Source organism: Oryctolagus cuniculus, chromosome 1 (assembly GCF_051225735.1).
Source record: "Oryctolagus cuniculus isolate XC-2025 breed Fujian yellow rabbit chromosome 1, ASM5122573v1, whole genome shotgun sequence".
Classification (NCBI taxonomy): Eukaryota; Metazoa; Chordata; class Mammalia; order Lagomorpha; family Leporidae; genus Oryctolagus; species Oryctolagus cuniculus.
The window spans coordinates 146,586,986-146,611,352 of record NC_142867.1 but is presented as its reverse complement, the minus strand read 5'-3'; the positions used below and the strand labels follow the sequence as shown (position 1 = coordinate 146,611,352).

Sequence of the window (24,367 nt, the reverse complement as noted above, 5' to 3'; positions counted from 1 at the left end):
TGGGTTAAGTTGCCATTTGCAACACGTGCATCCTATAATGGAGAGCTGGTTCCACTGCCAGCTGCTTCTCTTCCAATCCAGCTCCCTGCTAATGCCTGGGAATGCAGTGGAAGATGTTCCGAGTGCTTGGGCCCTACCCACTTGGGAGACCCAGATGGAGTTCTGGGCTCCTAGATTCAGCCTGGACCAGCCCTGACCATTTCAGGGGAGTGAACCAGCTGACAGAAGATCTCTCTTTCTGTCTCTCCTATCATTCTGCCATTCAAATAAAAAAAAAAAAAAATTAAAGTTGAGACTTGACAGTCTACATTTTCAGACAAAATAATGATTTAAAAAATAAGCAATCAAAATATCTCAATAATCTGGGGATGAAGCAACTCTCCTAAATAACTCAGGATTAAAGTAGGGCATCAAAATGAATTTATACGTTTCATGGATAAAGATGTAGAAAACCTTTACAACCCTAAATGCATCCAGTATAAAACTTAATAAAGGATAAAAACAACAAATTACATCAAGGGCGAAGCGGGGGCGGGAGGAGGAAGCATCTAAAAAGGAAAAATTAAAAGAGTAAGGGATGCAAACAAAACCAAGAGCCAGTATTTCAAGATGTCCCATAAAATAAATCCTTGAGATACACGATTATAAGAGAAAGAATAATATATAAACATAATAGGAATGGCAAAGGAGCTACCAATCAGAATACGGAGGGATCAAAACAAAAATAAGTGGAAAATTGGATGCAACCCCCCAGCTGTATTTCAGAAATCCCCAGCAAATTATGCCATGATAACGAGTCAGACACGTGAAGTGTAGGCAGACCACTACGCATAGAGGAGAGAGGAAATCCGATAGGATCGCTCACCCTCACACACCTCCCTTCTCGGTCCCCAGTTACACTTCCCACACACCCGCCTCAGACCCCCCACAGGGCGCCTCACTGGACCGCACCTCCATCCTCACGGACCCCGCAAACCGCATCACCCCGCCCAGACCGACCATCCCAGGTCGCTGACTCCGGTGTTCCGTCCACATCCCGCCCTGTCGCTCAGGGCACGGCTCATCACGGACGTCAGAGGCCCCTCTTCACTCAGGGCACAGATGCTCAGCCCGGCACTCACCTGACCCTCACCCACGCTGTCTCATCTGCCCCGGGCGGCGACTACGGTCGCAGACGTTAGAACGCAACCCACTTCCTTTTTGTCATTCCCTCCCTGCCCCAGCTGGATGCGAGGCGGCGCGGCCTGCGCGTGCGCATGCCCAGAAAAGGCTTCACGGCCGGATTGCCAGTAGTCAACATGGCGCTCGGCCAAACGCTCCCGTTTGGGCGGCTGAGGCTCACAGCCAATATGGCAGCGCCCGCGCCGACCTTCCGGTCTGCGGGCGGCCATGTTGAAGTGATGTAGGGACAGCGGGGCTGAACTGTCAGAGGAAAGGAAACTAGAGGAGGTGTGTCCCTTCGGGCTATCCGGGACACAACCAAACGCTGTAACCCAACCTTTCCTCCATACCTCTGTGAACTCAACACTACCAACCAACCACAGGAAGGGGAGTAATCCTCATTTAGGGAACATTCCTCCCCTGAACAGCAGGAAACACATTCTAGTCAAGCATTTACCACAGCATCCTTTGAGCATTGACCAAGGTAACCCATGACCTGGGCCTTAAAACAAATCTCGACAAATTTAAAAGAAATCATATAGAATGTGGTCTCTGAAGAGATAAAGTAAAAACCAGTAACAGAAAGATGGTGTGATCTTTCAAAATCTCCAAACCCTTGGAAACACAATGCTGAATAATGCATGGTTCAAAGAGATCTCACATTTTTTAAAAAAATGTTTGAAAATGAAATGATTATATAAAAATGTGTGGGGTGCAGCTAAAGCAGTGGTGAGAGGAAAATTTATGCTACTAAAGTTTTACATTACAAAAGAAGAAATTCTCAAATCAAGAACCAAGTTCCCACTTAAGGAAACTAAAAAGAAGAAAAGAAATCCATAGCACGTAAAAGAAGGGAGATAATAAAGATAATACTAGACATCTATGAAACCGAAGAAGAAAAATAAGTGGAAAAATCAAATAAAAGATTGCTCTCTGCAAAAGTCAATAAAATCGACAAAGCTATAGAGGAGGCACTGATTACCAATGTCAGCAGTGAAACAGGAGATACCACTATAGCAGACATAAAAAGAATACCATAAACAACTCCTCAAACACCTGACAAATAAACCTCAAGTTGGACATTTGGCACAAGGGTTAAGACACTGCTTGGGACACCCAGACCCCAGAGTACAGCACTGGTTTTTGAGTCCCAGCTTTACTTCTGATTCCAGCTTTCTATTAATGAGCACCTTGGGAGGCAGCAGGTGATGGTTCCAGTAACTGTGCCCCTATCACATATGTGGGCTCAATTCTAGCACCAGACTTCAGCCTTGTTGCAGGTATTTAGGGAGTGAACCAGTGGGTAAGAGAGGCCTCTTTCTAAATCTTCATGCCCAGATAGTTTCATTGGAGAATTTTTTAAAGTTTTTTTTTTATTTATATGAAAGGCAGACACACACACACACACACACACACAGAGAGAGAGAGAGAGAGAGAAAGAGAGAGAGTCCCATCTGCTAGTTCATTCCCCAAATAACCACAATGGCAAGAGCTCAGCCGATCAGAAGCCAGGAGCTTCTTCCAGGTCTCTTATGTGGGTTCAGGTGCCCAAGGACTTGGTCCATCTTCTACTGTTTTCCCAGGCCATAGCAGAGAGCTGGATTGGAAGTGGAGCAGCTGGTACTCAAACTGGTGCCTAAATGGGATGCTGACACTATAGGTGGTGGCTTTACCCACTACGCCACAGTACCTGCCCCTCAAAACAATTTTTTAATGATTGCACCTCATCAAGATGCAAAATTTTTGCCCTTTAGTGGATGGCTATTGGTTAAGATGCCACTTTCTCTCTGTAATTCTGCCTTTCAAATAAATAAATCTTTTTTAAAAATAAATAAAAAAGATGCCACTTGGGACGTGCATATCTCATATCAGAGTGCCTGGGTTCAAGTCCTAGCTCCATGGCCAATTACATCCTCCTGCTATTGCAGATCCTGGCAGGCAGCAGATGATAATTCTGGTGGCTGGATCCCTGCCACCCATATGGGAGACCTGCAGTGAGTTCCCACTTCCTGGCTTCATTTTGTACAACTGAGGAGTGAACCAATAAATGGGAGCTCTGTCTCTCAAATAAATTAATTAAATATTTTTTAAAAAACCTTTTGCCCTGCATAGGACCATGTTTTTTTGTTTTGTGTATTTAAAGATTTATTTATTTATTTGAAAGACAGAGTGATAGAGAGTCAGGGAAGAGAGAGAGAGAGAGAGAGAGAGAGAGAGAGAGAGAGAAGTCTTCTATCTGCTAGTTCATTCCCCAAATGGCTGCAACAGCTATAGCTGGGCTGATCTGAAGCCAGGAGCTTCTTTTGAGTTTTCCACATAGGTACAGGGACCAAGCACCTGGGCCATCTTCCACTGCTTTCCTAGTCCATAGCAGAGAACTGGATCAGAAGTAGAGCAGCTGGGACTTGAACTGGTACCCATATGGGATGCCAGTACTACAGTGGCAGTTTTACCCACTATACCACAGTGCCAGCCCCAAGGACTATGCTTTGAAAATGAAGGATGGGGTGCTGGCACTGTGGCACAGCAGAATAAGCTGCCACCTATGACACTGGCATGCCGTATGGGCACTGAGTTGTATCATGGCTGCTCCCCTTCTGATCCAGCTTCCTGCTAATGTGCCTGCATAAGCAGTGGAAGATAGTCCAAGTGCTTGGGTTCCTGCCATCCACATGGGAGACCCAGATGACTCTCCTGGCTCTTGGATTCAGCCTAGCCCTGCCTGGGGCCATTTGCAGACATTGGGGAGTATATCTCTCTGTAACTCTGCCTTTCAAATAAATTTTTAGAAAAATACTTTAAATAAAGTAAAAATGAAAAAGAAAAGCTAAAAACTGGGGGAAAATTTTGCAAAACACATTTGATAAACCACATCTGACAAGAAGCTCATATCTGGGGTATCTTTTTTTAAAACTATTGCAACTGATACAGGAACTATTGCAATGGAGTTTTTTGCAGAAATTAGGTAAGAGGGATTCTGGATAAATTGATTTAGCAGGACTCTTGTCAAAACTGGCAGAGGCTTTACCCGCTCTGCCACAGCACTGGCTTCCAATTCCACTCTCACACCTCTGAGTAAAGGGCTTGGAAGTCCTCATTCCTGCCTTCACACACTGGAAAAAGATGAATAACTGAAAATCAACATTTCTTAGCTCTGCTAGGAACTGATTCACCAGGGTAGACTTCCACATGATGTGGAAGCTGAACCTGTACTTCCCGCATGGCTCCTCTGGCCAGCCGGGCACCTCAAAGGAGAGCTGCACCACGGCCAGTGCCGGCAGCCCAGCCACGAGCAGCCCCAATGTCTGCTGCAGCCCAACAGCCAGGCCTGATGGCCCAGATGGCAGCCACTGCAGCTGGCGTGGCCGTGGGCTCTGCTGTGGGCATGCACTGGGTCATGCTACCACTGGCGGCTTCAGTGGAGGAAGTATTCTGAGTCCTCAAGTCCCAGCATCGCTTACCAGGTGCGTGAGGGAGACCAGTCAGCACAGCAGCAGGAGTGATGAAGTGGTTTTTGGAGTGTGCCCAGAACCAGGGTGATGTTAGGCTCTATGAGGGTTTCAGTAAAGTCCTGAGACAGTGTGGAACTGCAAATGGGTTAGTCTAATGAAGAAGTTCAAGATGAAGTAGAAAATCCAATCTCATGGGCAAGTTATTTTAGCATGAAAATGTAATTGGTGGTCAAAGTGTAAAGTGTAAAGCCAACAGGTCAAGCTGTCGCCTGCTTTGAAGAGCATCCTTGGTTCAGCACTGCAGTGGAAGAGGGCATCCTTGCTGTGTGGAAACTCACTGAGATGGTATCGAACTTAGGGCTGCACAGATACTTGGTCTCCTTGAACGGCTGTAGTAATGTTATTGTTTATGAGTAGAATAAAGTGATTTTCTTCCAAGAAAAATAATTAAGTCACGGGACAAATCTAACCTGAAGAGACAGATAAATACGGAGGATTGCACCTCACTGGAAGCAGATAATCCTGGATCCAAGAACTGGTAGGAACATGCAAATGATAGTTGCCTAGTTGCTGGCAACTTAGCATAAACTAATTGGAGAGTTAGTAACTTGTTGGGGCACAGCGTAAAGGGGCCTCAAAATCCTTCAGGTTTTACCGCCATGAGCCCCACCAGGGAGGGGTGGTAAATCCTTTGATGCTTCTGCAGAGAAAGAGGGAAAGTAAATATCTGAAATGCGCCTGCAACATTTGGTTCTCTTTAAAGACCTGTCTTCAAAGGAAAAACTTGATCAGAGCCTTAGCCTACCTAGGGTAAGAGCGAATAGACACCCAGCCCCCACCAGACTTCCTGTCTCATGTAAGAGGTTAAAGAAAAGGGCTCAGAGGGGCTGGTGCTGTGGCATAGCTGGTAAAGCCGCCACCTGCAGTGCCAGCATCCCATGTGGGCGCCGGTTCAAGTCCTGGCAGCTCCACTTCCAATCCAGCTCTCTGCTATAGCCTGGGAAAGCAGTAGAAGATGGCCCAAGTCCTTGGGCCCCTGAACCCACATAAGAGACCTGGAAGAAGCTCCTGGCTCCTGGCTCCGAATCAGCACAGCTCCGGCCATTGTGGCCAATTGGGGAGTGAACCAGTGGATGGAAGACCTCTCTCTCTCTCTCTCTCTCTCTCTCTCTCTCTCTCTGCCTCTCCATCTCTCTGTGTGTAACTCTGACTTTCAAATAAATAAATCTCTACAAAAGAAAAAGAAAAGGGCCAAGAAATTCCTCTGGAAGTCAGAGCCCAAGGACTCAGGCCCCTTAAAACAGATAGGAAATTGCAAATGGATATGTAATTGCTTTCCCTCTCCAACAGCTTACCAACACACCAACAGGGTTCCATTGTAAGGACAGCTAGGATTCAAGCTTGTGTAGGGCTTCACTTTATTCATTTCTTTCTTTCTTTCTTTCTTTTTTTTTTTTTTTTTTTTTTTTTTTTTTTTTTTTTTTGACAGGCAGAGTGGACAGTGAGAGAGAGAGAGAGACAGAGAGAAAGGTCTTCCTTTTGCCGTTGGTTCACTCTCCAATGGCCACCGGGGCCGGCGCGCTGTGGCTGGTACACCGCGCTGATCCGATGGCAGGAGCCAGGTGCTTCTCCTGGTCTCCCATGGGGTGCAGGGCCCAAGCACTTGAGCCATCCTCCACTGCACTCCCTGGCCACAGCAGAGAGCTGGCCTGGAAGGGGGGCAACCAGGACAGAATCCGGTGCCCTGACCGGGACTAGAACCTGATGTGCCAGCGCCGCAAGGTGGAGGATTAGCCTAGTGAGCCGTGGTGCCGGCCCAGGAGCTGCTTCTAAGTCTCCCATACGGGTGCAGAGGCCCAAGCACTTGGGTCATCTTCTGTTGCTTTCCCTGGCACATTAGTGGCAAGATGGATCAGATGTGGAGCAGCTGGGACAAAAAACAAGCACCCATATGGGACGCTGGTGTCTCAGGTGGCGGCTTTACCTGCTATGCCACAATACCGGCCCCAAGTATTCCCATCACTGGTTCCAGAACCAGCCATTTTTCTTGGGGAAATTTGATTCCTTTAATTGTAGAGTGGCGTTAGAAATCAAGGTCTGGGTGTGCTTATTGCAGTTCGGTAGAGCACATTTCCAATAGCTTCCAGAGGAAGGTTCATGGGAGATGCATTAGTCAGCTTTCCGTCACTGTAACTTAAATACCTAAGGAGTTCTTAGACATGAAGGGTTATTTTGGCTCAGTTTTGGAGATCCACGGTGCAAGATGGGGTGACCCCTTGGTCTTGTGGTGGGACACATGTGGAGGGAGGATCACATTGTGCGCCAGGAAGCAGAGGCTTCTGCACATTCAGCCTGTGCAACCAGTGTTTGCGTAAGAATTAGTTTCTGAGGGCAGGACTTAAAAACAGGCCACCTCTCAGATGCCATAATTTAATTTGATCAAGTCTCTACCTCTAATCCATCAACCATTAACATTAATCCATCCATCGTTAACATAAAAATGTAGGGCTCAAGTGTCTGCCAGAGTTTGGGGAGTCAAGTCCTGCTCAAACCATAATAGATGAGTTTTTCAAGACCTACATCATGGGGCCAGCGCCATGGCGCAGTAGGTTAATTCTCTGCCTGCAGCGACAGCATCCCATATGGGCACCGGTTCGAGTCCCGCCTGCTCCACTTTTCGATCCAGCTCTCTGCTATGGCCTGGGAAAGCAGTAGAAGATGGCCCAGGTCCTTGGGCCCCTATGTGGGAGACTGGGAAGAAGCTCCTGGCTCCTGGCTTCAGGTCGGCGCAGCTCCAGCCATTGTGGCCATTTGGGGAGTGAACCAGCAGATGGAAGACCTCTCTCTCTCTCTCTTTCTCTCTCACTGTCCGTAACTCTACCTTTCAAATAAATAAATAAAAACAATCTTTAAAAAAAAAAAAAAAAGACCTACATCATGTCTCCAAGTGTCTCTACTCTAACTTTATACTTATTTGGTGGTTTGGTCTACTAGAGTTTTAGTTAGTAAACTTTTCCTTAAGCATTGAGAATATTATCGTCTTGCTGTATTGAGAAATCAAATACTTACTAATTGCTAATTTTTTTAAAAAGATTTATTTATTTGAAAGAGTTACAAAAAGAAAGGAGAGGCTGAGGGAGAGGTCTTCCATCTGATGGTTCACTCCCCAATTGGCCGCAGCAGCCGGAGCTGTGCTGATCCAAAGCCAGGAGCCAGGAGCTTCTTCCAGGTCTCCCACGTAGGTGCAGGGGCCCAAGGACTTGGGCCATCCTCTACTGCTTTCCCAGGCCATAGCAGAGAGCTGGATTGGAAGTGGAGCAGCTGGGTCCCAAACCAGCGTACATATGGGAGGCCAGCGCTTCAGGCCAGGGCATTAACCCACTGTGATATAGCGCCGGCCCCTAACCTTTTGTTTTTGAAAAAAAAAAAAAAAAAAAAATTCTAGAAGCCTACTCTTTGTTCTTACATTTCAGTGATGTTTCTTTTTTCTTTTCTTTTTTTTTTTTTTAGAAAAGATTTATTTATTTATTTGAAAGTCAGAGTTACACAGAGAGAGGAGAGGCAGAGAGAGAGAAATAGAGAGACAGAGGTCTTCCATCCACTGGTTCACTCCCCAATAGGCCGCAACGGCGGGAGCTGGGCCGATCCGAAGCCAGGAGCTAGGAGCTTCTTCCAAGTCTCCCACGTGGGTGCAGGGGCCCAAGGAGTTGGGCCATGTTCTACTGCTTTCCCAGACCACAGCAGGGAGCTGGATCGGAAGTGGAACAGCCAGGACTAGAACTGCCGCCCCTATGGGTTGCCAGTGCTTCAGGCCAGGGCATTAATCCGCTGCGCCACAGCGCCAGCCCATTGGAGTTTATTTTCATGTGTTTTGCTAGGCATTTGAAGACACTTTCCATCTGCTTCTGTATTTTAGTTATGTTACATTTGCTTACATTATTTACACTTGACTTCTCTTTTAGAACCCCTACAATTTGGATACTGGACTTCTCAGATTCTAATTCACATATCTCTTCCCTCTCAGATTTTTTTTTTAAAAGATTTATTTATTTATTTGAAAGTCAGAGTTACACAGAGAGAGGAGGAGAGCCAGAGAGAGAGAGAGAGAGGTCTTCCATCTGCTGGTTCATTCCCCAATTGGCTGCAACGGCTTGAGCTGTGCCGATCTGAAGCCAGGAGCCAGGAGCCGGGAGCTTCTTCCGGATCTGCCAGGCAGGTGCAGGGGCCCAAGGACTTGGGCCATCTTCTATTGCTTTCCCAGGCCATAGCAGAGCTGGATTAGAAGTGGTGCAGCTGGGACTTGAACCAGCGCCCATATAGGATGCTGGCACTGCAGGCGTCAGCTTTGCCTGCTATGCCACAGCGCCGGCCCCAGAACTCGATTTTTAATACCAACACCACTTGGAAAATGTCCTCAACACTATTTTCCAGTGATTCTGTTGAGGTTTTTCATTTTTGCTATTATGTTTTAAATTATCAGGAACATTTTGTTCTCTGACATCTCCATTTTATAGCAGCCCATTCTTATTTCATAGAGGTAATACTTTGTTCTCTAAGGACATTAATAATAGAGTTGGTTGGGTAGTTTACTTCTCACATTATTTGATTCCTTTGTTTTTTACTTTTTAAAAAAAATTTATTTGAAAGGCAGAGAGGCAGAGGCAGAGAGTCTTCCATCTGCTGGTTCACTCCCCAGATGGCCACAACGGCCAGAGGTGAGACGACCTGAAGCCAGGAACCAGCAGCCTCTTCTGGGTCTCCCAGGCGGGTGCAGGGGCCCAAGGACTTGGGCCATCTTCCACTATTTTCCCAGGCCATAGCAGAGAGCTGGATCGGAAGAGGAGCAGCAGGGACTCATACCGGCACCCATACAAGATGCTGGCCCTGCAGGAGCCAGCCTATTATGGACTCTTCCATGTTAGAGGCTTTCATTAGGTATCTGGTAATTCTGCAGTACAAGTAACATCCCGGGGCTAAAACATTGACACAAGGGTATGGTATGTGTGGTACTTAGAACTTCATTGTAGGTTGATCAGTGAGCCATTTTGTGAGTAATCCTTAGTGCCAATACTTTTACATTTTTCTTTTTTTGTCTGGTGGGCAGTATATATAAAACCACTTAATCTTGTGTCCAGTACAATACTATATAGATTTGGTTTTGCCCTTGTAATGTTTGAATACACGGGAGTATCTTGTTTGCCTATGTAATACTGAATAGTCTTTAAAATGTACTTTAAAAAAGTAATTTATGGCTGATATTGGCCACAAATTCCATAAATCTTAGCCTTAGGGTGAGGGGGACACAGACCACATCAGACAGATCAACAAGGAGATTTAGGGTGAAGATTTTGGGCATGCAGTATCAGTTGACTTACAGATTAACCATGTGGACCATCACCCATGCACATAGGACGAAGCCCCAAGAAACACTGAGGATTGCATGAGCACCTCTGGTTGGCAACTCTGTGCATATTGTCATACACTGATGTTGGTAATACATTCGGACTCTCCAGAGACAGGGCAACAGAGATGTGTTTGATACTTCTCCTGGACTGTCTTCTGCATTTCTGTGGCTGACTGTAATCTAACATTTCCCTGCAATTAGTGGTAACCAGGAATGCAAGTTTTCTGTCTTTCTAGCAAATTAACCCAAGGGTTGGTTTTGGGAATCTGCCAAACTTGTCTTCAATGGATTTCCACCATGCACGGTCATTCTGTTAGCCTCAACAGAGAAGAACCCTGAAAATGCCAATAAAGTGGGATAAAGAGAGCTGCCTAGCAATGTGGCAATGGGGAGAAGCTCTAAGTTTTCCCAGTGTGCACCTAACCCTCCCTATGTGCCTCTTCTTCACCTTTAGTCCCAGAGGTAATGGGTGCTGAGAACACTAAGCTATAAATGCATTATTTACTGTCTCTACTGCTAGCTTACAATTTGACTCCTTGGGTCTACCAAGTTAGTTTACTCCCATCTACTTGCTTTCCAATTCTCCAGATTCTGCCTGTTTCCATTGGCATTTGTGCCAAGGCTATGATCTAACTTGGGGAGCACCCAGATACTGACTGAGCAAGGCAGGGGCACAAAGCCAGGTCACTGGCACCCAACTCTGAACTCTACTAAAAGAAATCTTTGCCTGAAGACTCTTCATTGGCCTGAACAATGCTTTGCTTCTGTACTGAAATTCAGACTTTTTCTAATCTATTTTCCTTCCTTTCATCTTATCACAGCTAGCAGATCTACACTGTCATTTGAAGGTTCTCTTAATACTTGCTCCCTCTCCCCTTGTGCATCCAATTAATTTTTTAAAAATATAATTACAAATGTGTTTAACAGTCAATTTTAGGAAATATTCCTCTGGGACCAGCATTGTGGCCTAGATGGGTATCTGCCAGTGTCCCAGCTGCTCCACTTCTTCTTCTTCTTATTTTTCAAAGATTTCTTTATTTATTTGAAAGGCAGAGTTATAGATGGAGAGCTCTTCTATCTGCTGGTTCACTCCCCAAATGGCTACAATGGGAAGTAGAGCAGTCGGGACTCGAACCAGTGCCCATATGAGAATGGTGGCACTGTAAGTGGAGGCTTACCCTACTATGCCACAGTGCTAGCCCTTCCAATTAATTCTTGCACATCTAATTTTATCTTGGAACTTGCTTCTTTGAGGATCCAAATTATTGCCCAGGACTTGGGAAGAAATAATGTTAGATGTTTAGTCTTCTGTAAATACAGATGTCACCATGAAATCTTGGTTTTTCAAAGATTACAAATTTCATGTTTTAATTAAACTATAGGAGAATGAGTTACTTTTTTTTTTTTTTTGACAGGCAGAGTGGACAGTGAGAGAGAGAGAGAGAGGGACAGAGAGAAAGGTCTTCCTTTGCCATTGGTTCACCCTCCAATGGCCGCCGCAGCCAGCGAGCTGCAGCCAGCGCAGTGCGCTGATCCGAAGCCAGGAGCCAGGTACTTCTCCTGGTCTCCCATGGGGTGCAGGGCCCAAGCACTTGGGCCATCCTCCACTGCACTCCCAGGCCACAGCAGAGAGCTGGCCTGGAAGAGGGGCAACAGGACAGAATCCGGCGCCCCGACTGGGACTAGAACCCAGTGTGCCGGTGCCGCAAGGTGGAGGATTAGCCGCGGTGCCGGCTAGAATGAGTTACTTCTAACACATCTATATTTGGGAGAGTTTATTATTCTGATTTACTGAGACAAAATATTCCATCAAATTACCCAGGAAAATCCAGGCAGCAGAAATATATAACATGTTCATTTCTTCAAGAGGTCTCAAATAAGTTTTCAAAGGCCAAACAATGATATATGTACTATGCCATTTAAGTCACTTCTGCATTCTGTACTTAAGAACTCAAGTATAGAAATAAACTTTGTGATCTGAGGTAACTTTATAATCATCTCCAACATGACTGCATAGGTGTTTAAGGTTACGTGTGAACACCACTGTGTGTTCTCAAGTCACTTGATTGATCAATCAATCCATTTGAATTTTAGACCCAAAGCAGCATTAAATATGCACCTGAAGGAAGTCTCTTCAGTGTGTCCATGTGTTCTTGTATTATACATATGGGTAGGTCATGAGTTTAAGTTCAGAAAAGGTGACTGAAACACATTAATAATTGAATGTTAGAATTCTGCTGTTGTTGGCAATACGGAAACATACACTGTCTTCATATTCAAACTCTTCATGGGGATGTCTTCAGTAATTTCTAGAATGGAAGGAAAATGTTGAAAAAAATTAATATTCTATTATAGGTGAATTGTACTGTATAGTATTTAGCCTCATCCTAACAGAGGTATGACTTTTGTCCCAGTTTCTAAGGGGCAATTTTTAAGCCCTTAGAATCCTATCATAGAAGTGTCTTTGTTGCTCAGTGGGGGCTCTTTCAGCATATCCAATCTTTATGCTAACAAGATGACTCAGGGTAGAGTTGGCCACACTACAAAGAACCACTATAGGATTCAGGATAGAGTCACACGGTATCTGCTGAGAAAAGAGACCGATCATGTGGGCAATGAATCAATCACTTCCACATAATGAAACCTCAATAAGAACACTGGACGCCAAGGACGGGGCACATATTAGGGATGGGAAGAGATAACAGTATCTATGATTCCATGAGGAGTATGATCTGAAGTCTACCATACGGACACCCCAGGATTTTGTAGTTTCTATCTCCTTCTTTGGCTGGTTCAAATTTGTTTTCTTTTTCTTTAATAAACAAAACCATGAGTGAGTCTATTAGTCTTCCTGGCAAATTATTATTATTTTCTGTTTACTCATCTCAACTTACTCATTTTAGTGACTCACAAGCACTATTTTTAATATATATATATTTTCAAGAATTTGCCAAACTGTGTTTCTTTTTTTTTTTTTTTTTTTTTTTATTTGACAGATAGAGTTAAACAGTGAGAGAGACAGAGAGAAAGGTCTTCCTTCCTTTGGTTCATCCTCCAAGTGGCCGCAATGGCTGGTGCTGTGCCGATCCAAAGCCAGGAGTCAGGTGCTTCCTCCTAGTCTCCCATGTGGGTGCAGGGGCCCAAACACTTGGGCCATCCTCCATTGCCTTCCTGGGCCACAGCAGAGAGCTGGACTGAAAGAGGAGCAACCGGGACTAGAACCCAGTGCCCATATGGGATGCTGGCGCCGCAGGTGGAGGATTAACCAAGTGAGCCACAATGCCGGCCCCTTTATATATATATATATATATATATATATATATATATATATATATATATATATATATATTTTAAATTTTATTTGAAAGAGTTAGAGAGAGATATCTTCCATTTGCTGGTTCACTTTCCAGATGGCCACAACAGCCAAGCTTTGGCTTGGTCCGGGTCCAGTTTGTGGCCATTTGGAGAGTGGACAGCAGATGGAAGATCTCTTTCTCTAACTCTCTAACTCTACCTCTCAAATAACTACATAAACCTTTTAAGATCAACAACCTAAGTGAATACACAGGGAGCTTGAACAGACCCTTAAATATTCTTTTAAGCTCATTCCACTTCGAGTCAATTACTAAACCTGAAGGTGGGGTGGATATTTGGTATAGTGGCTGATACACTAGTATCACATATTGAATTACTTGGGTTCAATTCCCAGCTGTGCTCCTAATTCCAGGTTTCTGCTAATGTACGTTTTGGGAGGCAGGAGGTGGTGACCCAAGTAATTGGGTTCCTGCCACCCAGGTAGGAAACCTGGCTTCTGCTTGGCTGAGCCTTATAGATATCTGGTAGTCAATCGACAGATGGGAGTTCTCCCTCAAATAAATATAAATGAAGCCAATAACAACAACTTTAAGGTGGTTTGGGAACTTCTCCAACTTTGCAGCTGGTGCAGTGATGGTGGTCTTGTGTGGATTCTTCCCTCCGAGTTTGTAGTTGAACTGTTTTTTTGTTTTTCTTTTTTTGACAGGCAGAGTGGATAGTGAGAGAGAGAGGGGGGGAGAGAGAGAGAGAGAGAGAGAGAGAGAGAGAGAAAGGTCTTCCTTTGCTGTTGGTTCACCCTCCAATGGCCGCCGTGGCCAGTGCGCTGCGGCCTGCGCACCGCGCTGATCCGATGGCAGGAGCCAGGTACTTCTCCTGGTCTCCCATGGGGTGCAGGGCCCAAGCACCTGGGCCATCCTCCACTGCACTCCCTGGCCACAGCAGAGGGCTGGCCTGGAAGAGGGGCAACCGGGACAGAAACCGGCGCCCCGACCGGGACTAGAACCCGGTGTGCCGGCACCGCAAGGCGCAGGATTAGCCTAGTGAGCCGCGGCGCCGGCCGAACTCTAACTCTTTACAGTCAGAGTCAGGAGCTTGACGCAGACTATGGGAGACTTCTGGAGGACCGTGCCCTTACCATACAGTTTGGCTAACCCTGGGGCCCCTGAAGAGGAAAAGAAAATTATTTGCCTACTATGAGGCATTTTCTTTCTAGCCAGATCTTAATTCAAAGGGAAATGATCAGCTTTCTCTAAAAAACAGCTCTTGCCCTAGCAAGCAATGCTAGATGTGAAAATACAAAGTTGCCTCCTTAATAGATAATTACAAGATCTGGAGATTTAGACAGTCTAGTGAAACAAGCAAGAAAACATCAAGAATTTCTAAGATCTTAAGTACTTCGTGATCCTTCCAATTCATCTTTCTAATTTACCAAGCTATTAATACATTACAAAAGGTAATTCTAAGAGAGAAAACATAATGAAAATGAGGCTACAGATGCTAGATGGGAAAAAGAAACTCTCAGCTTTGTGGTAATCATGGCTAAGTCTCTTAACCTTTAAGCTCTGATTTATGACACTCTTGTGTTGCTAACCTCACAGAGTAAAAAGAATGCAGTTAAAAGCTGGTTATGTGAATGGCAGGTAGCACTGTAAGTACTTAATTCACACAGACATGATTTTATCCTGAAACAAGTGAGAAGATGACATTTTTTCAGTTCCATGGCACAACAGCAGTTGGTGCAATGGATTTGACGGATAAGAAAAGGAAGTCAAGAGTATTTTTAAGTTTCAGATAAAACTTACAAAAATAGAAAACTATATATATAGATATAGATATAGATATATAGATACAGATAACCTTTACTACTATAACACAATGAAACAGCCAAGTATGTTGGAAGGAGAGTGAAAAATGCCTTCTAAGATAGTGAAAGATTCTTGAATGTAACTAGAAAAAAGGACCAGAAAAAAGAAGGATCTTCTTGTGGGCCAAGATGAAAATTCTGAGGCATTAGACAAAGGGGAGCCATGAGGTCTCTGAGCAGGAGAATAACATTAGAGGGAAAATGCTCATGAAGATAATCTTGGTGGGGGAACAGGCTGGGTGATTTCAATGGATGATAAGGCTGTGAACCAGGTGAGAGGGAAAAAGGCAAGGGAGAATCATTGAAAACGATCTGAGACACAGTGGTCATGTTCCATTATAGGGCAGGAAGGCAGGAACCCAAGGGGAAGTAAGGCTTTAGTTTTTAACAATATGGCTGAAAATGTGATATAAAACATTAATTTTTAAAGTATAAATAGCTGGGCATGGAGAAAATGGGGGAAATCTATAGAGGCCACAGCTCCTAAGAGGTTCTCAAATAATAAGATTTTCTGGTGGTTCCTGGTAGGTTAATGCCATGAGACATGAGTCAAGGGGTTTTATTAGAGAAGTCTAAAACTCCTCAAAACTGAAGTCTTGAATAAGGATCCCACAGCAAAAGGGCAAATCTGAATAATATCCTTCACAGACAAAAACAGTGAAAAGAAAGCAGGAGGTTTAATAATGGCCTCCCAAAAGATATACCCACATTCTAAATTCCTGGAAGCTGTGAATGCAACCTTATTTGGAAAAAGAGAAAATGGACAGAAGAGGAAGACGCAATCTGCTCATGGTTACAGATTGGAGATGTGGCCACAGACGAGAGGTATCCGGAGCAAGGGATATCCAGAAGCTGGAAGAGACAAAGAACAGATTCTCCCCTAGAGCCTTCAGACACAGCAGGGCTCTCATTTCAGCTTTCTGGCCTCCAGAACTGTGGAAGAATAAATTCTACGTCTTAAACTACTAAGTGTGTGGCAGTTTATTGCACCAGCCACAGGAAATCAATCCAGAGAACCTGCCTTGATCAGCCTTGTTTTGCATTGGACAGACCACATCTTTGTGAAAATTCCTTGCCCTGTGCATAACTGGGCTCAAAACTTTCTTAACACTGTCTTTGTGGCCCAAAATAAATTGAGTTTAAGGTGGAATTTGTAGACAGTGTCTTTCAAGATACTAGAGAAATTCTCCTTAAAATTGAGTTTCAATAGAAACATAACAAAGGGGCCAGTGCTGTGGCACAGCAGGTTAATGCCCTGGCCTGAAGCACCGGCATCCCATATGGGCGCTGGTTCTAGTCCCGGCTGCTCCACTTCTGATCCAATTCTCTGCTATGGCCTGGGAAAGCAGGCCTTGGCCTGGAAAAGCAGTCCTTGGGCCCCTGCACCCACACGGGAGACATGAAAGAAGCTCCTGCCTCCTGGCTTCAGATCAGCACAGCTCCGGCTGTTGCGGCCAACTGGGGAGTGAACCAGCGGATGGAAGACCCCTCTCTCTCTCTCTCTCTCTCTCCTTCTCTATGTGTGTAACTCTTTCAAATAAATAAATAAATAAATCTTTAAAAAAAATAACAAAACAAGCAGAACAGATAGGTAATGCAAGCAGAAAGATGGAAACTCTAAGAATTAAAAAGGAAATACTAGAAATCAAAACACTGTAACAGAAATGAAGAATGCTTTATATGGGGGTAGGGGTGGTGGCACACCCTTCCTGTAGTTGAACAAAGATAAGAGAATCAGGCAAAATTACTCACAATGGAATATAAGACAAAAGAAAGGAGTATATGAAGAGAAAGAGAGATAGGACAAAAAATATCTACCTGAAATATGTCTAATCAAAGTTCCAAAAAGAGATAATATTAGAGAGAATGAGTAAGAGGTAACTTTGGAAAAGATGTCTGAAGATTTTTCACCAACGCCAGAAGACCCAATCGTGATTCAGACAGGATGGAGAACGGCTGGCTACAAACATAAAAACAAAACAACAAACTGGATCCCAGAGAGTGAAGCTATCTGGGGAAATGATTCCAGCGGCAGCAGTACTGCAGTGAGCATGCAGGGCTGCAGCACAGATCTCAAGAGGCAAGGACTCGGATGTCAGTAGAGCAGCTGACAGAACAGTCACAGGAGCTGAAGGTTTAGAGGTGGAGGATGTGAAGGGAGAGGAGAAAACGCTAATGGATACCAGTTTCTGCCAACCACTGTCCTGAGCGTCTGCTTTCTGAATGACTAGGTGTGGAATGTGTCAACTATGACCTTGCTCTCCACAGTGCAGCTCAGTGTGGAAGTGCTTTCTAAACTGCTACACAGCATGTATTTCAAATAGCATACTGATAAAAAAAAATTAGGTTTCCAAAGCAAAAAAGTAATTATCCTTTTGACTAATGTTAAAAAACATATTATGGTTAAATATATATGTATATTATATATATATAAATATAGCAAAAGAAAAGCAATAGCAAAAGCTAAAAGAAAGAAAAAGAGAGAAAGAAAAGAACTCTTTAATATCTCTTAGGTATGTGACCTACTTCCAAGAAAAGAAAGACAAAAAAGAAAGAAATTCATGGTCCATAATCCGCTCACCATCTGTTTGAGTCTCGTTGAGAAACAGCTTCAGCTTCCTGCTCCGGAGGCCAAACACCTTGGCTGCTTCGTAGAGAAGACCTTGATGGGTGAGTCCATTTTGTCCAAGAGGGTTTTCAAGGAGCAGAGTGCCCACTGTTCCCATTAAACACTCTACGAAGAAAGAGAAAAGTGGCTTAAATTCTGAGCTCACCCTCTAACAGAGGTAGTAATTGCAGACAGTTCTGAAGAGGAGTGCTGGGAGCTTTTGACTAGCAGAGCACGGGTATAGTCCCTGTAGAAACAGCTTTAAACATTTCATAGATGTGAAGGGGGGGTCAGTGCTGTGGCACAGTAAGTTAAAGCCCCAGCCTACAGCACCAGCATCCCATAGGGGCACCAGTTCGAGATCTGGCTGCTCCTCTTCCAATCCAGCTCTCTGCTGTGGCCTGGGAAAGCAGCGGAAGATGGCACAAGTGCTTGGGCCCCTGCTCCCACGTGGGAGACCCAGAGGAAGCTCAGGGCTCCTGGCTTCAGATCAGCTCAGCTCCAGCCGTTGTGGCCAGCTGGGGAGTGAAGCAGCGGGTGGAAGGCCCTCTCTCTCTCTCTCTCTCCACCTCTTTCTGTAAGTCTTTCAAATAAATAAATTTTTTTTAAAATCTAAAATAAATAAATAAATAAATAAATAAATAAAGTAAAGGGAAGGGCTGGTGTTGCAGCACAGCGGGTTAAGCTTTCACTGGATCTTGGATGCTGGCATTGTATATCAGAGAGCTGGCTCGAGTCCTACCTACTCCTGCTTCTAATTCCGGTTCAGGCTAATGTGCCTAGGAGGGCAGCAGAAGATGGCCCAGGTAGTTAGGCCCCTCCCACCCAGGTAGGAGCCCAGATGGAGTTCTGGGCTCCTGGCTTCAGCCTGGCCCAACCCTGGCTTCTCTGTTGGATCCATTTGGAGAATGATCCAGCAGATGGAGGATCTCTCTCTCCGTTGCTCTACTTTCCCATACATACATTCATGAATCCTTAAAAAAAAAAAAAAAAAAAAGTGCAAAGGGAATAGGGAAAATGAGAAACCAAGCCATATAAAAGCCTAGCAGCTTGGGGAACAGATATTCAGTACATGGTCAAGTGAAGAGTCTGAAGACTTCATTAAAAATTAACACAGTGAGGATCCTAAAATCTCAGGAAAGAATAAATAACAATTGGTCAAAACATGGAGATACACAAATTTTCAGAACATTTTCCAAAAATAAATAAATAAATAAAAAGACAAACTATAATGTTTTGCCACTTAATTTTCATTTACTTACAATTTTTATCCAATCAATTTAATTCACTTGATTTTAAAAGATTCATTTTATTTATCTGAGAGGTAGTATTACAAAGAGAAGGATGGAGATAGGGAAGGAAAGAGAGAGATATCTTTCATTTACTGATTTACTCCCCAAATGGCTACAACGGCTAGGACTGGGCCAGGTTTCAAAGCCAGGAGCTTGGAAATCCATCCAGGCCTCTCATGTGGGTACAAGGGCACAAGGATTTGGGTCATCATCCACTGATTTCCCAGGTGTATTAGCAGAGAGCTGGATCAGAAGTAGAGCAGCCAGGACTTGAATTGGCACTCATAGGAGCTTGATACGCTGCATCACAGCCCCAATTTATTTCATTCCTTGATCATACCATATAGATGAGAGTATTTCTACACAAATACACCAAGGGACGGGCATTTGGTATAGCGATTAAGATGCCACACGGGACATTCACATCCCATCAGTGTGCCAAGGTTCAAGTCCTGGCTTCCTGCTAACGCGCACCCTGTGAGGTGACAGCCCAAGAACTTGGGTCTGTGCCACCCACAAGAGAGACCTATATTGAGTTCCTGGTGTCTGGCTTTGGCCTGGTTTGGCCACAACTGTTGAGGGACCTGGGAAATGAACCAGTGGATGGGATGTCTCCTTGTGCCTTTCAAATAGGAATGAACAAATGAACAAATAAACAAATTCCATAACCCTTTGCTCATAAAAAAAAAAAAAAAAAATAGAAAGCAAGCCTGTGAGCACTCCTCTAAGCAGGACAGAAGTCCAAACTTCAAGTCAGCACAGTAAAGCTTACTGAAAAGTACGCAGAAGTGCAGCTGGCGTGGCACAGCAGGTTAAGCCAACCAGCTGCAACACCAGCATCCCATGTATATTACCTATCGGAGTCCCTGCTACTCTGCTTTGGATCCAACTTCCTGCTAATGCTTTTAGAAGGGCAGCAGAAGATGGCCAAGTACATAGGTCCCTGAAACCCATGTGGGAGACCAGGACGGAGTTGCTGGCTCCTAGCTCTGGACTGGCTCAACCTGGCTGCTGTGGGGACACAGAGAGTGCACAGCAGACTGAAGAGCTCTCTCTCTCTGTCACTCTGCTTTTTAAATAAATAAATCAACAAATGAATGAATGAATATTTAAAAAAGAGAAAAATCCACCTAAGTCAGAGATTTGAACATCAGAGGAAACCTTAATTTCCAGCACACTGCAACCCGACTGCTGGGGTGGGGAAGCACCTACCTTGTGGCTCTGCGTTCAGGAGCTGCAGGTTGATATACTGGCATAGAAGAGTGCTAGGGCTGTTGACCAGAGAAGGAGCTGATCCTGCTGTCACGTGGAGTGTTTTTCCGCTAAGGCTCAGTAAGTCAGTTTGGTGTTGTATTTCTAAAAAATAAAACAGTAATTCTTCCAGGGTTAGATGGTTTACAGCTGAAGTCACTCACTTTTTTCTACATAATTATTAAACTGTTGTGTATCTTTTTACAGGGATGCTTTCTACTTAATTTGCTATCAAAAGGCATTGCTTTTTCCATAAAACCATGATTTAATGACATGCAAATAATAGGAAATATTGTTGCAGCAAAAATGGCATAATATCTGTAACTTAAAATATAAAGCAAATATTCTCCCATTTTAAATTTTTCTCTGTATTATTGTGGCTGCTGTTAAAATTTCCTTATATATCAAAATTCCAAACTTCATTATGAAAGGCTTATGTTCAAATATGATACATTAGCAGATTAAGATGAATAATGAACATATGTGGAAAGTAAGATACACAGATTACATATAGTATAATTTCATTTATACAAAATTAAACATTGTTTAGGTATTCAAACATGAATGAAAGGCCATTAATAGTTACGATCTGAAGAACAGTGCATGGGGTAGCTTGCAAATACTGAGTGAAGTGGATGCATGGGATAAGTTGGAAAAGTTCCCTAGGGAACAAGCAGCATGTCCCGCCAGGTATTGGCTGCCCAGGGCCAGTTTGGGGTCATAAGATATCTTCTCTCAGTCATACCCATGGACCACTGGAAGTTCGTGGAGACAGAGAAAGAAACCATATGGGTGCTTTTGTACTATATGCTGCACAAGCAAAAGCACACATACAGCCCCATTCTGATTCTGGGTAGCCTGAAGAACAGTGGTGGGTGCATGTCCTCCCATTGGGTCTAACTTTGCTCAGTGCAACGGGCTCTTCATTCTGCTAGGAAGGAGAAACAGCCAAAGGAATGGATCTGTATTGATTCACAGGCATGGGCTCGTCACTGAACCAAATAGGAACAGTGAGGGACTTAGAACAGAATTTGGCAACAAGGAAACCAGAGTAAGAGGTATACAGATTTTGCCAACTGGGCAGGTTGTGTGAATTAAGTTCTAAATATCAGGAGGACAATATGACGGCCTCTGTTGATGTCAATATTTTCCCCAGCCACTTCTGTCCTTGCCCAGTTGCTTCATCATGGGAGGAAGGACACCTATGGGCTCCGCAATGCCACTTTCACTCTCCAAGGCTCATTTTGCTTCACTGACTATTCTGTATCCTACCTAACAACAGCAGGGCTCATTACTGAACTTCTAATACGACATCATTGCCTGGGTCAATGATCCAGGCACCCGATGACAGGGTGGTTACAGTGGATCATTTCTATTATGGAAAACGCAACACTTTGTTCTTACTGACACACACTTCTTTTAGATCTAGATTTGTCTTTGCTGACTGTAATGCTTCTGTCAAGCCCACCAACATGGCATTTCACACAGCAAGGTTTCTGACCCATTTTCAGCAAAAAACAAAATGAAAAAGTGTTTCGGTTCAGGGAACTCATCAGCCATACCACGCTTCTATTATCCTGAAGCAGCCAATCCTATAAAACTGCAGAGTGGGGAGGGCATTTGTCTCAGCGGTTAATATGTCACTTGGGACACTTGTATCCCACATCAGAATGCCTGGGTTCATTTCCTTCTTTCTTTTCAGATTCTGGCTTCCTGCTGATATATACTCTGGGAGGCAGCGAGTGGTGGCTCTAGTAGTTGGATCCCTGCCACCCATTGGGAGAGCCAGACTTAGTCTCAGGCTCCTATTGCAGGCATTTGGGGAGTGAACTGACAGATGGAAGATCTGTCTGTCTCTATCTGTCCTTCAAATAAAAATAAAATAAACATATGGCCTTCCGAAGATTGTACTTTCAGTCCCACATGGGCTGCAAAACCTTACAGGGAGTGTAATAATGTCCTCCAAGATCCTGTTTGTGCTTTAAGTGAGGGACAGACAAGCAGACTACGGTATAGCTGTGTATTTAATGAAACGTAGTCTTGCCTATTAGTTAACATATTATCAAGGCTGCTTTTGCTTTACAATGGCCGAGTTAATGACTTCTGTCTGAAATATTTAATATCTATCCTTTTAGAAACATTTGTTGACCCCTACTCTAATCCATTTTCCTTACGGCCAAGATTCAAAGCTGAAACCAAGAGAGATCAAAATAGCTCCTTTATCACTTTTAAATATCCACTACTTTGATCTCTGCTAGTTTGGAGGCTTAGCTCCCAAGGGAGGAATGCTTCCACCAAGTGACAGAGCAGTGGCTTCACTAAACTTGAAGTTAGTTGATACTTGGCCACTTTGAGCTCTTTTGGCTAGACAGCTAAAAAGCAAGGAGAGGAAGAGAGGTTTACAGTCTTGACTGGGGCAATTTATCCTGTAGAATGAGGATAAGGATGAATACGTTTGGAATATAGTCCCCTGTACTTTGTCAGTGATAAAATGAGTAAAAAAACTATAAAAACCTAATATAGGCAAGAATACTAATGGCTCTAATCCATCAGGAAAGATTCAGATAGCCCCAACTAAAAGGATAACTGCAGAAGGCAAACAGTATAAGGAATGGGCCATGGAAAGCAGCAGATCAAAGTTCAACCATGTGATTTGTTATAGAACCCAGGACTATCATAGTTGTAAGACTTATTTCTTATTTAGATAAGAATGTTTATGGGGCCGGCACTGTGGCAGATTAGGTAAAGCCACCACCGCCTACAACGCCAGCATCCCATATACGCTCCACTTCGAGTCCCAGCTGCTCCACTTCTGATCCAGCTCTCCGCTTGTGCACCTGGAAAAGCAGCAGAAGACAGCCCAAGTCTTGGGCCCCTATACCCATGTGGGAGACCCAGATGAAGCTCTGGCTCCTGGCTTCGGCCCAACAATTCACAATACAGCAGTAATTCAGAGTTCCTGAATATTACAGGGATGTAATATTTCTGACAACATTTGATACTATGAGACTCCTAGTTTTTGCCAAGTTGGTGGCAGGTAATAGTACCTCAGTGTCATTTCATATAAAATTCATAAATAATATACTTGTATATTCCTGGTGACTACTAAAATTTATAGTTTTACTTTCTTATCTGGCCATTTATACTTCCTCTTTAAAATAAGTGGAGCTGGGGGCTGGCCACGGCCTGCAGTACTGGCATCCATTTGTGCACTGGTTTGAGTATCGGATGCTCCACTTCTAATCTAGCTCCTGGCTCCTGGTTTCGGATCAGCCCAGTTCCAGCTGTTGTGGCCATTTGGGGAGTGAATTAGTGGATGGAAGACTTCTCTCTCTCTGCCTCTACCTCTGTGATTCTGCCTTTCAAAGAAATAAATAAATCTTAAAAAAAAAAAAAAAAAAGTGGGGCTGGTGTTGTGGCATAGCAGGTTAAGTTGTTGCCTATGATGCTGGTATACCATATGGATGCAGGTTTGAGTCCTGGCTGCTCCCCTCCTGATCCAGCTCCCTGTTAATGTGCCTGGGAAAGCAGAAGAGAATGGCCTAAGTGCACCCATGTCAGAGACCTGGATGAAGCTTCTGGTTCTTGACTTCAGCCTGGCCAGCCCTAGGTGTTGAGGCCATTTGGGGAGTGAACCACAAGATGGAAGATCTCTCTCTGTCTTTCCCTCTAACTCTGCCTTTAAAACAAAACAAAACAAAACAAAACACAAAAAAACACAAACAAAAAACCTTAAAAAAAAGGTGTCAATTGAGAAGTTTCTGAAAATGAATATGCATAAAGTAAGATTTATAAAGTATTAGTTTTCTGAGGCTGCTTAAACAAAATACTATAAACTGGGAGATTTAAAAAAACAGAAATGTATTGTCTCTAGAGGCCTGAAGTGCAAAATCAAGTTGTTGATATGCTCTCTTTGAAATCCCTACAGGAACTCTCTTTGCCTCTTACTAGCTTTTACAGGCTTCCAGCAATCTTTAGTATTCTGTAGTCTGTAGCTGCTCAACTCCAGTCTGCCTTTGT

General features: G+C 44.0%; 2 protein-coding genes and 1 pseudogene across 11 annotated transcripts in view; 1 reads left to right on the top strand and 2 right to left on the bottom strand.

Annotated features, from left to right (window-relative positions):
• The window catches only part of ZNF484 (zinc finger protein 484), a 31,863-nt gene extending 30,413 nt beyond the window's left edge, over positions 1-1,450 (bottom strand). For 5 of the 9 annotated variants that reach the window (XM_089336394.1, XM_070050173.2, XM_070050177.2 and 2 more), the window contains exon 1: positions 1,122-1,450. Coding sequence is in view for 2 of the 9 variants with exons in the window: in XM_051858946.3 (XP_051714906.3) it covers positions 952-1,035 (84 nt within the window). In the remaining 7 variants the exon portion in view is untranslated. Of the gene's footprint in view, positions 1-951 lie in introns of all 9 variants that reach the window. The other 4 variants (XM_008256784.5, XM_017341989.4, XM_070050182.2 and 1 more) reach the window with 4 other exon arrangements.
• LOC100356421 (coiled-coil-helix-coiled-coil-helix domain-containing protein 2 pseudogene) lies at positions 1,257-4,768 on the top strand (annotated as a pseudogene).
• Positions 4,769-11,777: 7,009 nt separating this feature from the next.
• Positions 11,778-24,367, bottom strand: part of IARS1 (isoleucyl-tRNA synthetase 1) — an 89,388-nt gene continuing 76,798 nt past the window's right edge. For both annotated transcript variants that reach the window (XM_051859118.3, XM_089336209.1), the window contains 3 exons: positions 20,309-20,452; positions 17,778-17,930; positions 11,778-12,326 (listed from right to left, as the gene is read on the bottom strand). In XM_051859118.3, coding sequence (XP_051715078.1) covers positions 12,244-12,326; positions 17,778-17,930; positions 20,309-20,452 — 380 coding nt within the window. In that variant the 3' untranslated portion in view covers positions 11,778-12,243. The remainder of the gene's footprint in view (positions 12,327-17,777; positions 17,931-20,308; positions 20,453-24,367) is intronic.